The sequence below is a fragment of the Protobothrops mucrosquamatus genome, unplaced genomic scaffold (genome assembly GCF_001527695.2).
Source record: "Protobothrops mucrosquamatus isolate PMUCROS unplaced genomic scaffold, P.Mucros_1.0 scaffold6172, whole genome shotgun sequence".
Lineage (NCBI taxonomy): Eukaryota > Metazoa > Chordata > Lepidosauria > Squamata > Viperidae > Protobothrops > Protobothrops mucrosquamatus.
The window spans coordinates 1-13510 of record NW_015392006.1 but is presented as its reverse complement, the minus strand read 5'-3'; the positions used below and the strand labels follow the sequence as shown (position 1 = coordinate 13510).

Genomic DNA, 13510 nt, shown 5'->3' with positions numbered 1-13510 from the left:
GTTATCATAGTTCAAAGTAATCCTCTATGGCTCTTTCCTAAATATTTGTCCATCAATCCTAAAAACAGAAGTTGTGCCTTCAATTGTATATTAATCTTTAAAATCCTCTGTTTCAATGTATATATTTGAATCCAAATTTTTTAGCATAATTATTTATCCAGCTTAGGAACTGCCCATCTCACTCACAGAACAATTTTTTGTATGTGTGCGTCGCGCATGCTATATGATCTCTTCACGTTGTTCACATTTCCAGCAGATATCTGAGGTGTCTTTATATACTCTGGACAATTTCTCTGGTGTCATATACCAACAATACATAATTTTCCATCTGCCATTTTTATATCAGTTTCCCTGTGCTGTAGTTTGAGAGAAGAAGTAACTTGGGATTTCAGCAGGTTTATGCAGCAGAATATGAATGCTGAGAGAAATGAAAGTAATAGAGGAATTGTCCAAGAGGGCATGTAAAAGAGCTCAAGTAAGGAAACCTCTACAGCAGTAGTTTTCAACCTTTTCTTTACCACAGACCCCCTTTAAATAACTTTTGTGGCCACAGACCATGGCCATGGACCCCCCAAGACTTAATTCAAGATTTAAATCATAACATTTCTTCAAGTCTTTGTGGACTTGCTGTGACGACATCCCAGCCCCCCCAGGGGTCCATGGACCACAGGTTGAGAACTGCTGCCCTACAGTATTGTTGATTAAATCTGTTGACTCTAGTGGCCAATAGAATGAAAAGGTGCACCAGGCTGTGCGCCCAGAAGGAGATCTCCCAACATTACTTTGCCGTATAGTTTCTGTTCTATTGTCTACTCTCTCTACCCAAACAAGATTTGTGTGCATGGATTTTGTAGGAATAATATATACTGTAGTTCTGTGGTCATTCCATGTTTGAGACATAGGGTTTATAAATTAATCTTTTTTATACAGGACTGAAAATTCTCATTGAGAAGCAGTGTATGCTTTGAATTAACAGTTGCAGCAATATTTGTTCCACTGGCATGATTCAGAGTACTTTGTGAGAAGTGGTTATTTTTTAATTAGATTTCTTCTGTTGAAATCATCCAATTCTGGAACATGACTGAATATTAATTGTTAGATAAGTTAGGCAAAATTATAATATCTTCAGAATAATCCCAAACTCTTGGTTTTATTGTCTCTTCATCTCTTGCACCATATACTTTATTATTAAATTTTATATTGGCAGCTATTGTTAGATCGCATCAAGGTGGACATGAAACAACTTCTATCCTCAAAACGACGCTATAGGGCAGGGGTGTCAAACTGCCAGCCCATGGGCCGGATGCGTCATGGTGAAACTGTGCCCACTCCATTGCTGACAATTGCAAAAAAGTTGCAATACATTGCGACATGTCACGTGACGTTGTGAGTTTGGCACACCAGAACAACTAAACACAAGGACAGTTCCCCCCCTCCCATGCCATCACTCTGCTAAACAACTAATTCCCACAACACTGTCAAACTACTTAATAAGTCTGTATTACTATTATTCTTCCCATCTTTCCTATTACCTATCTCCTTATCTACTTATGACTATAACTTTGTTGCTTGTATCTTACAATTTATATTGTTTTATTTAGTTTCCTAGTATGATTTATGTTGATTGCTTATCTAGTATCCTATGACTATCACTAAATGTTGTATCTTACAATTTATGATGAATGATCATGAGTTATCACTTATAACTTTTATGTACACTGAGAGCTTATGCACCGAAGACAAATTCCTTGTGTGTCCAATCACACTTGGCGAACAAAGAATTCTATTCTAAATGCATGGGCATCAGCCCTGAAGACTCCCTGGATCGAGCCAAATGGAAATGGCTTTGCCAACAAGCAGACCCTGCCATAGTGTGGGAATAACGTTAGAAAGAAGAAGATTGTCAACTATTGTAGATTCAAGACAATTTACAGTAAAAATGTATCATATCAGTGCCAGGGAAGGGAAGCAATTATGAAATTAATTATTTTTATTTAGCTCTTTGTAAACTGAGTAATATCATTTCAAAACATGTTATGGTTATTAGATTTAGAATCACGTTCTTGATTTTTTAAGAAGCAAAGTAAGTTGGTAATGATTGAAGAGAAGCCTTCATGCATAAATGTCCCCATGTTTAGAATTTGCTGTAAAAGATATGATACATTATTGTACCATACTCGTGACTTTCTCATTTTTAAAATACACATTATCATCTAACATTGAAAACTCAGGCTTTAATTTGGTATGTAAAGTATGTATGTTCATTTTCCAAGATTTAATGTGACAATTTTATTATTTCTTATTTTATTACATTTTAAAGCAAAATTTAATGTAATGCCTGTAAATATCCAGCTATTAATTTTTATTCAGGGTCTAAGTGTTACCTTGTGTTGAGAGACACAAAAATTAGATTTGTATAATATAATATCTCAGAGTAACATCATCAATCATATATTTTGAGATGTTCCTGTAGCCATAAGAAGTTTCTACTTAGATCTAATATGCAGATGTAATTTTTCAGGGAAATTGGTATAGTTAAACTCTCTCGTGGACATCACACTTATATTGTATAAATTTGCATTGCAAATGTACATTGGAATATATGTAAATATTGCTGAAATCTAAAAATCTTAAAATGGAAAATTAGAGCTGTGAGACCACTACAATTGTGACAGTGTGAATGAAGCAATTCTCTTCACAAAAAGCAAGCAGTTGTGTCCTACGGGAGGCTTGTGGGGTTGCTTCAGAAGCTGTTGCCAATTGTCTCTGAATGTGTCTCCCCACACAGCTTCTTTGCTTTGCTGAGTCTCAGTGGAAACATGAAGAATTTGTTTGGCAGTCTTGTAAGCCAGTGGTTCCCATCCTGTAGGCTGTGGCCCACTAGTGGGCTGTGAGGGGTTTGCAACTGGGCCGTAGAAATGGCTGGTAAGCGTGTGTGCACATGCATCACTTGCGGGTGAGTGCGTGTGCACGTGTTCCATTTGCATGAGCGCCAGGTGTGTGTGCATGCTGCTCGTTGAAATGGAGCTATGCGTGTGCACGCTTGGCAGCCCCTTCCTCAAACCATCCCCTTCCTCCCCCTGCCAGTCCACAAAGCCAGAAACGTTGGGGAACTCTGAAGTAAGCTTTGCAAAAGACATTGCTGTTTTAACATCTTAGAAAGAGGTGCTTTACTCGGGTGCTTTGGGAAGCACTTCTTTTGAATTCCTTGTACAGCTCCACCAAAAATCAATGTGATTGTACTGGAACAGAGCTTCAGACTCATGTATAACTTTCTAAACAGATCTGGTGCCTGGGGCTAGTATTCATCCACTCTTTTTCTCTGTGGTTTTAGGAACAGGGTAGAACAGGAACATCCCATAAAGGGTTCAGTAAAATTATATCAATAATTTAGAATATAGGACTCCCCTCCTCCTCCTTTCAGTTTCTTCTCCTGTTCAACATTGTAATGGTTGTCCTAGATTGGAATTTTTCTTGTGACCAGATATTATTTGAGGCGGTTTACATTCCATCTTGTTTTCCTGACACTGAATATCAGTAAGTAGAACAAGAGCCAGAGTTTAGTTTCAGATAAGATACTGATGAATAGTGCTATTTAGTTCTTTTCTAATTATATAAAGAGGAGCCTTTAACAATGATTTTTAAAGCAACTTGCTCTACTGTTGGTAAGAAATCAACATTTCATTAAGTTTCATTTCTTTTGCAGGTGTATTTGCCAGACTTTGCATAAAAAAGTGTGCATTTTAGTGACTCACCAATTGCAATATTTACGAGCTGCAAGCCAGATCTTAATTTTAAAAGAGGTTGGTGACAATAAAAATAATCTTTGGAGGGTTGATAATGTTTAGTTTGTGTTCTGTATTCTTAATATTTAAAGTTGAAGAATTATAAATATGCAGAATAGTGTGGTCAGTCTTGCAGGGTTACATGAAATTTGTCTACATGGCATGCAAAACTATACATTTACATTTACAGAACTAAATAAATTAAAATGCCAGTTTTGAAGGATAGGTCAGGATTTTTTTAAACCCCTAGCTGGAAAATAAAAGAAGATAGTGTAAAATATATCTGTTGATGGTGTTCAGCTACAAATTTCAAATTAGTTACTTCAGTATTCTTGGGGCTTTAGTTTCCTTTTGATCCTTTTGCATATATGCTATACATATAATACTGTGCACTTGTTTAGATTAGAAAAGAAGCAGGAACCATGTTTCAAATGTATTTTGATTTTTGATTCTCAAGAGCTACATTTCAAAAGGAGGCAGAGCTTCAAAAAATTAACCAATTGAACCTAGACCAGGGGTAGGCAACCTTGGCTCTTTTATGACTTGTGGACTTCAACTCCCATGCTGGCTCAGGAATTCTGGGAGTTGAAGTCCACAAGTCATAAAAGAGCCAAGGTTGCCTACCCTTGACCTAGACTGAATCAGAAGCAGCATGGTCCATCTTAGAAGTGCAGCTGAAGTGATATCTGAACTTCCTTCTAGCTAGCATGGAAAAAATATGCTCTTTATTTTGACTTTACAGCTGCAAATAAAAAATTGTAAAGCTGAAATTTGTAAATATGTAAGACATTGAATGCTGAAATTTGTTCAGTGTCAGCGAGATGTAGGCACCTTGAATTTAGACTGTTTATGTTCCATGACTACAGTATTATTTGCTCTTTTATTCAAAATTAAATGAACTACGAATAAAAATGCAAATAAAGTCAATAAAAATCAAACAGACATAATCTAATATCTTCTCTCTTCTTCTAATGTCACTAATAAATAAAATATTGTTATGTTGCTTTGCAATGTACCATTTATATTCGTATTGACTGAAGTAGTATAAAAACCTGTGAACGAAATAAAGTAAATAAATTATCTAGGAAAAATATCCTTTTCTCTATAATTATCTTAGAATAAATGCTAATTAACAAATTTTAATTGTTCCATATATCCCTATACAAGCCAGATATAAGAAGGGATATTATGTAACAAGTCTTATAATAATTATTTTTTAATAATTTTATAAAGAAATTATTTTTGCTAATCAAAACTTTGCCATCTTTCCAAAAACAACAGATTATTCATCTGCTACCAATATCTAATAACTATCAACTTTGCTACCATTGCCCTACTGACACTTTATTTTTCATTGAGGTGTTCTCAATCACAATTGAGCCCAAAATTTATATTGGTAAATGAGAAATTTGTTAAGGGAGTCTTGCCCCATTTTACGACCTTTTTTTGCCCCAGTGATCCCACACTTTCTTGAAATGTATCTTGATTATTTAAAACAGGTGGTAAGACAAAGGAGGATATTTACTAAAAGATTCTTCCTTCTTTTTGGTGGAAGTGCAAGCCTGGATGGCAGCTGATAGTTATCCAAAAAATTACTACTATAGTTGGCTGTTTTACAAGCATACTGTACATTATAGTCTCTATGTATTTTCTTTCTAGGGTAAGGAGGTAGGGAAAGGTACCTTCTCAGACTTTCTTAAATCTGGAATAGATTTTTCTTCTCTTTTGAAAAAAGTTGAGGAGGATGATCAACCATCATCTCCAGGAACACCCAGCCACCAGCTGACTAGGATCCGTACATTTTCTCAGTCTTCCTTGTGGTCGCTGGACTCTTCAGTTCAGTCACAGAAAGATGGAACTGCTGGATCACCAGCTGTGAGTAAATGACACAAGTATATAAAACAGTCTGAAAGTTGAATGGTGTTTTTATTTGTAGGATAAGAAACTGTCGCTTATTTATGCCAAAATGTGCAAGTTTAATGCATCATATTCCAAGGTCTTGTGAAACATTTTCCATTGGCGTCAACATTTTTGCTGTGTAGAAATTCTCATAGCAAAGAACATTTATACTCTGAAGAGTATACATTTTAATTTCAGGCGTTTAATTACCTAACACTAAACTTCACATTAAAGATTGAGAAGAACGAATGGAAAATTTGAACGAGTTGTCCTTTCTTTTTTTCATAATAAGCAGAACTTCTTCTGAACCATACCAGATTTATCATTCTGGCACAGAATTTGTAATATGCATAAATATGTGTTATTTTGTTAACATTATCAAAAAATAATGTAAAAGAATCAGCTTAAATTACGTAATTGATAGTTCACATTAAAGGTTGATCTTTTAAATTAAACTAGATACTTTATTTCCCCAGACTGGGGAAGGTGATTAGAAAATCTGTTTTAGAAACTTTTTTTTTGTAGAAATTATTCTTAACAAAATCCATTTCCTTAATTTTTACTCCCATTGTATTGCAGATGGGACCAGTCCTAACTGCACTGCCTGAAGAAAGTCGATCAGAAGGAAAAATTGGCTTTACTATTTATAAGAAGTACTTTTCTGCTGGCGCAAATTATTTTGTAATTTTTATACTTTTAGTTCTCAATATTTTGGCACTGGTAAGTTTTTTTAGGGATCAAAAAGGCAAATGTAACTGATAATTGTTTTTAGTAGTCTAGCACATACACTTTCCTATTCTGTATGTATGAAGTGAATTAGCAACATTTAATGCATATAAGATATATTTTCGTCTTTGAAATAAAAGGGTCAGATTGTAAATGAGCTTGAGATTCATTTACTGTAAAGATGGAGCAGTGATCTATCTGTTCCTTTTCACACAGAATTTCAAAAGAAAACATTCTATACAATTTAATTACAAAAAGAAAAAAAGTTTATAGAAATTAGACTTCCAGACATTGCAGTAGAATTTTAAATAATTTTTAAAATATATAAGTAGTTAATATAAATTAATGTTTAAACATTATGAATTATTTACTACTGGACAGTAGTAGGATGTTATGGATATAAGCTTTGACTTAGTGGCTTTCCATTCTACTCCAGGTCTTGATAACTTTGTGATATTGAGAGGCTAAAGCTATTGATTCCATCATTCCACAACTTTGATCAGTCTCTTCCACAATTCAAGCTCAGCTGATACTGACCTGGAAATAATACAGTTGAATTAAGAATAATAATCAGAATGAGTAAACCTAGTCATATGTAACTAAATTCAAGGAATTATATTACCATGCTTCACTACAATAATGAAAAAATAATATTTTCTTGGCAGCATTCCCTTCTCAGGGTGCCAGCTTGGAAATTTAAGATTCAATTAAAGTCTTATTCTGAATCCCACAATGGTTACTTCAAATTCCCCTCTATAATATATGTAATACTATTGAGAACCTCTGCTTTACAATTTATTCCATTTTAGTTTTTAGATAGTGCTGCTAACTGCTTGATGGCAAACAGAGAAATTTTTACTAGGCATTTCTGAGTTTTCTTTATTTGGATGTCACAACTCCTACAATATGTAACTGATGTGTCCAGTCTAGCATGTAGTCATAGTTGATGAGGTAACTTTCAGTTATTGTGGTGTAAGATTGCAGATAAGATGCTCAGCTTAGCTTACTGTTACTTAGCTTATATTTTCTGTTTGTACTACTACTCCTACCACTAGCTGAAAGAGGAAGCTTGGAAAAGCTTAATACTGTTTTGAGAAAGGAATAGTCCCAACCACAGTGAGTGAGGCAATATTGCTAAGAAAATGCTGTGCCTGGATTATGAGAATTGTGAGGATTATCAACTAATCTTCTACTCTTGAGTAAGATACATGACAAAGAGCAATCTTTTAAGGCATTACATTATTGTATGAGATTAAAATAGAAGCAGATAATCATTTTCTTTTCAGGGCTACTAGGGGGAGAGAGGTTCCTTGGCTGCTGACCTATATTGAGAGAAAGATAGCAGGATCCTGCTAATTCTCAATTCATAAAGGAGAAGATGGCTTGTCCGCTTGAAAAAAAGACTGCTCAGGACATTCTGAGGGGAGCTGAAGTGAAAATAAAATGAAATCTGGAATGTCTGAGAATCCAGAATGCTTTTTGGGGCATTTCTAGCATATGCAGTTAAAGTATACTAAAATTTTTAGGCAATACAGGTCAAATTCTATGTTTAAATTAATCCCTAATGAATGGAAGCTGATACAGCATTGCGCAACATTAAATACAACATTTTTCTGCAAATCTGAATGCACAGTTGCTACTTATGTACAGTTGTGCACAGATTGAGAGTAAAAACAATGAATGTGCCAAGAGCAGAAGTTTGGTAGCCCTTCTGGAGATTCTGCTGTTTTACCGGATGATTGAGACTTCTCTGAATATCTTCAATAATCTATATCTATATAAATAAAAATGTAAATGTTCGTTTGTTCAAAATCTTAAATCTCCGAAAGTTCTTCACAGATTGCTTTGAAATTTTGACACAACGTTGCATTCGAATACGCACGTGTTTTTATATACCTATATTATATAGATGTCACACCTGTGACAGGTAAAAACATGCTTTTTTGAAAAACAGCGCCATCTGTTGGACGTAAAAGCAACACACGCTTTTACCAGACTGAGCCACAGCAACGTGTGGCTGGGTACAGCTAGTATTCAATAATATGCTGAGGTCTGTGAAAGGGATTCCAGAAACTTTACTTTTCTTCAAGATTGATTTGGAGGTCTCAGTCCATCAAATCTTTATTTGGGTCATAGATTAGCATAAGGTGTTTTAATAATAACATCGAATCTTATGAAAGATAAAAATAGCAAAAATTAGCATTGATCTCACAGCATTGGACTATAATATTGAAACATTAAAATCTCTTTACAAAATTCTTAATGCTAAGTCTAATAACCTAAAATGGGGAAGGGCTTTGAAGGCTATAAAAAATAAGTATGTCTATGGAGATTCTCAGTCATCTGGGTCATGGTTGTCCTACAGGTGCTTTTTCAGAAGTAACTGGATTTTCTTTGTTTTTGCTTGAAGACGTTTTACTTCTCATCCAAGAAGCTTCTTCAGTTCTCTTCAGAACTGAAGAAGCTTCTTGGATGAGAAGTGAAACGTCTTCAAGCAAAAATAAGGAAAATCCTGTTGCCTTTTGAAAAAGCACCTTTGAACAGTTGCTTCTGTCCACTTATTAAAAAAATACAATTTACTTTTTGAATAGTATGTACGTCTAAAAAGAAAAGGCTGAAGGATAGCTTATAACAGTGATGGCAAACCTTTTAGGGACCGAGTGCCCAAACTGCAACCCAAAACCCACTTATTTATTGCCAGGTGCCAGGTGGGCGTGGCCCACTGGGTGGTTGTGGCTGTGGTGGTCATGACAGACTGGGTGGGTGTGGCCAAGGTGGGCATGGCCACCTCTATTTTGCTCATGGGAAGGGACGCCTGTGGGGGCCGGGCAGGGTTGGGGGAGATCCAGGGGGTCTCTGGCAGGTGGGCCGGTGGGCAGGAGGCTCATCCTGAGGTGTGAGGCAAGGCAAGGCGAGGCAGGGCAGGAGTGCCATTGTCGCAGGGCAAGACGAGGCAGGGGCCGGGGCGGTTGCTGCCTGACACCATCGGCCCCCGCACACAGAGGCCAGCGAGTGCAGGGGGGCCAACAGTCAGCATCCATAGCCTGCTGGCCTCTCAACCGGCGCACTCTGGGGCTCTGCAGCCCATCGCCAGCAGTTCAGAGAAGCCGCGTCTGAGCGGGATGGCCAGCCGACGGCTGAGGAGGCGATGCAGTGGGTCGTGCCCAGGAAAAGGAGAGCATGCGAAGCTAGGAGGGATGGGATGGGGGGGAGGGAAACCAGCCGTGCTGGGATGCATGCGGCCATGTGGGACCTTGGCGAGTTAGCGGGTGGCTGGTTGAAGAGGGACGGTTGCCATCTCTGAGGCATGGCGCGGGTGCCCACAGAGAGGGCTCTGAGTGCCGCCTCTGGCATGCATGCCATAGGTTCACCACCACTGGCTTATAATATTTGAAACATGTTTTGAGTTTAAACCACAAGGCATTAAATAATCCAAAATAAATTCTAAAACAATTGTTTTAACTGTTTTAGGTTACTTATGTGCTTCAGGATTGGTGGCTTTCTTACTGGTGAGTGACTGTTTCTATATAAATCATGTAGACAATTAGTTTTAAGAAAGCAGCAAATGAAGAAATGAGGACTTTTGTATTATATACAATAGAAAAATATTTGAAATTACACATGAAATAATGAAATAAAGTACACATTCAAAGTTTAAAAAATACCTTTGAAACAATAAAACAAAGCTTACAGAATATGTCAGAGAAAATTCAGTAAATGAAATGGTTGATGACAAATACCAGTATAAAATCTTTAAAGATTTTAGTATCCTGTTAACATGCATGTTTTAGCCTTAACTTCTTCTTGACTATATGTTATTGATTCAGTTAAATGAATTTTCAGTGAATGAAAAATGCAGTTTATAAAAGAAATCGTGCATTCACAGATTTTGTTCATATAGGCCGTATGTTCCAATCCATCATGGGATGTCCAAGCTTTGAGACAATCCAAGTAGAGAAGTGCCTTGGCATCTGTTTAAAAAAACCTTTAAGATCCCAGATTGGGATAGAGTTAAAATATTTTAGCATTTTAAATTCTTCATGGTACACTACTGTTTTTAAAAACAATTCAGTGTTGTCAATTGTATTAGATTTCTATGCTCTATGCTACCATACATTGTTATTTGTTGAAAGGTAATGCAAATGTTTCATTAATTTGGAACAAACCCTGTTTTTTATATTTATTTCCAGGGCAAAACTAAATATTATGAATCACATAATATTGCCAAAGCAAGTGGTATCTTCACATTGATTTTCCTCTTCCTTATTTAATATATAATAGCAGAAGCCCACATATGGTTTATTATTTCAGAAATTACAGACTAAAATTAAAGAAGGACTACAGTCACTTTGACTACAAAGTGAGCTGTTTGGGAGCATTTGCTAAACTTTTTTGAAACGTAGAGAGACTTAGTCCAACCAATAAGTTCTCATGTGCTTGCAAACTGTGCTTGAAATATGTTCTCTCCATGTGTCCACAGGGCAAACCAGCAAGTAATGCTAAATATCACTAAAATGGAATATGGTGGGCAAAATATCACAGAAACTCTGGATCTTCCCTGGTATTTAGGAATGTATGCAGGTAAAAACTTTTAAAATGTCACTGTAATTTGTAAAAATCTAGGCCATGATCCCAAAATATGCAGTTTTCCTATAACTTTTAAATGTTACTAGACAACCTGTATCTTATTGGGTCATTGTTCCAGTAATATTTCCTTATCATGTAAATGGTTCTGGTATACCCCCACATATACTCCCCAAATCCTAGTATGCAACTCCACAAATTGCATGCAACCTCCCTGACCTGTGTGCCCCCTCTCAAGCACCCTGTGTACACTCCCTGATCTGTACAATGCCTCTTGAATCCTCCAACTGGTGTAGCACTGACTGGAATGGTATGCAGGAGTGTGGTGCAGATCAGGAAGGGTGCTGGGTGTGCAAGTGGTGCTGCCTGGGTTTGGGAGGTCATTGTGAGTGCATTGTGAGTTGGGGAGGTACACAAGTATGTGCAAGACGTACCTTGAATGTTGGGTCCATGGGAGTGTGATGCTGGTCAGGAAGGGTGTGTGGCGTGCCCAAGAGAGGCTGGAGAACTTCAGGGTAGGGGAGACTTGAAACCTTTGCTACCAACTTCCCCATTACTGATCTCCCTGCCAGCTTCCCATAAGCAAAGATTTTCCTTTTGAGAAGCTGGCAGGGAGCACTGCCAATCCACAATCAAGCCTACATTTTCTGTCGGCTTTCCCATTGATTTGTGGGAAGCTATCAGGGAACATAAAAATGATCACATGACTCTGACTGTAACTGTGTACCTGTGCTGAAGCAGTGACAGCACGACAACACTGAAATAGCCACACCTTCCCCAAATTTCATTCCCATGGGTGTAATGGCTCTTGGAATTATGTAAATTACCTTATTGAGGTGCCTTGGTTCAAAAATGGCTGCCCTATGATGTACCATTTGAAAATTACAAACAAATAGACTTAAGGGTTTTAGTAGTATGTAGATAATTATAGATTAAGAAGATGTTGTTTTCTTCAATGACTGTATCAGTTAGATTACGCCTGTAGTCATTTTGTACTTCCAGACCATCTTTGTTGAAATCTGGGACAAGTTGTCCATTTTTAACTGTGCATTTTTTCCTAAAACAAGACATTTATTGTATGACATTGTATTTTAATAGACTCATTTAACTCCTTTACAACTTCATCCCCAAAGTGTGCCCCATCGCTGCCACATGCAAAAGAGAGGAAAATAAAATGAAGAGACAGCCCTACAGAAAGGTCATTCACCTGTTCTACTACAGAACTGTGGTCAGTTCTCATAGAATACTAATATTAGTAATTATTATAACATTCAATGCACATGAAGCCCAATACTAGCTAAAGAACTGGTGGCTGTGAATTCACATTGTTGTATTAACAACAACAACAACAACAACAGTAACAACAACAACAACAACAACAACAACAACAATAATAATAATAATAATAATAATAATAATAATAATAATAATAATAAAGTTGGAAGGGACCTTGGAGGTCATCTAGTCCAACTCCCTGCTCAGGCAGGAAACCCTATACCATTTCAGACAAATGGCTGTCCAGTCTCTTCTTAAAAACCTCCAGTGTTGGAACATTCACAGCTTCTAGAGGCAGGTTGTTCCACTGATTAATTGTTCTAACTGTCAGGAAATTTCTCCTTAGTTCTAGGTTGCTTCTCTCTTTGGTTAGTTTCTATCCATTGCTTCTTGTCCTGCCTTCAGGTGCTTTGGAGAATAGCTTGACTCCCTCTTCTTTGTGGCATCCCCTGAGATATTGGAACACTGCTATCATGTCACCCCTGGTCCTTCTCTTCATTAAAATGAATATACTAATAACTTATTAAATGTATATGCTGCCCAATTCCCATTGTTAAAATATTTTTAAAAAGCATTTAAAAATATTTAAAAAATAAAGAACAACGTACAAGCCATAATTGTTTGGCTGGATCCTTTGTTAACTACATGTCAGCTGAAATGTAGCTCCATGAAGGTCTGTCAGTTATTTCTTTATGTATGCTTTCCACCAAAGAGGAATCAATAGCAGCTCTGGGCCAGAGGACTTTCTTTGGGAAAAAAATATGAGTCTCGCTTCCAGACAAGATGGGCACCACATAAATCCAATAAATAAATAATTTAGGAGATAAGTTTACTTATTTTAATGAATGAACCGAAGTCAGATCACAGGCTTATTCAAAAAGCTATTTGTTTTGTCAGCATGCACCTCAGTTACCTTGCTAGAGGCAAATAATTTGGGCAGAATTACTAATTTTCTTGCCGTAGAAGATTTGTTAAATTAATAGTATTTGATGTTAAACAAATTACTGCCAAACTACTATCATTGTGACGCATGACTTTTTTAAAAAAAATGTTTGTCAATAGATTCTTGAAATTGATAGATTACATTATGTAACGCTGTCCTTCATTTAAATACAGGTTTAACCGTGGCTACAATACTTTTCAGTATACTGAGGAGTCTACTTATGTTTCACATTTTGGTTAACGCAGCTCGGACTTTACATAACAAAATGTTTCAGTCAGTTCTGAGAACTCCAGTGCTG

General features: G+C 36.7%; 1 protein-coding gene across 1 annotated transcript in view; it reads left to right on the top strand.

The window, feature by feature from the left end:
* LOC107300124 (multidrug resistance-associated protein 4) overlaps positions 1 to 13504 on the top strand; it is a gene marked incomplete at its 3' end in the record, with an annotated part of 37286 nt that extends 23782 nt beyond the window's left edge. Inside the window, exons 7-11 of the mRNA XM_015829466.1 lie at positions 5445 to 5660; positions 6264 to 6404; positions 9882 to 9919; positions 10891 to 10991; positions 13386 to 13504. Of these exons, the coding sequence (XP_015684952.1) occupies positions 5445 to 5660; positions 6264 to 6404; positions 9882 to 9919; positions 10891 to 10991; positions 13386 to 13504 (615 nt within the window). The remainder of the gene's footprint in view (positions 1 to 5444; positions 5661 to 6263; positions 6405 to 9881; positions 9920 to 10890; positions 10992 to 13385) is intronic.
* Between the last annotated feature and the right edge of the window lie 6 nt (positions 13505 to 13510).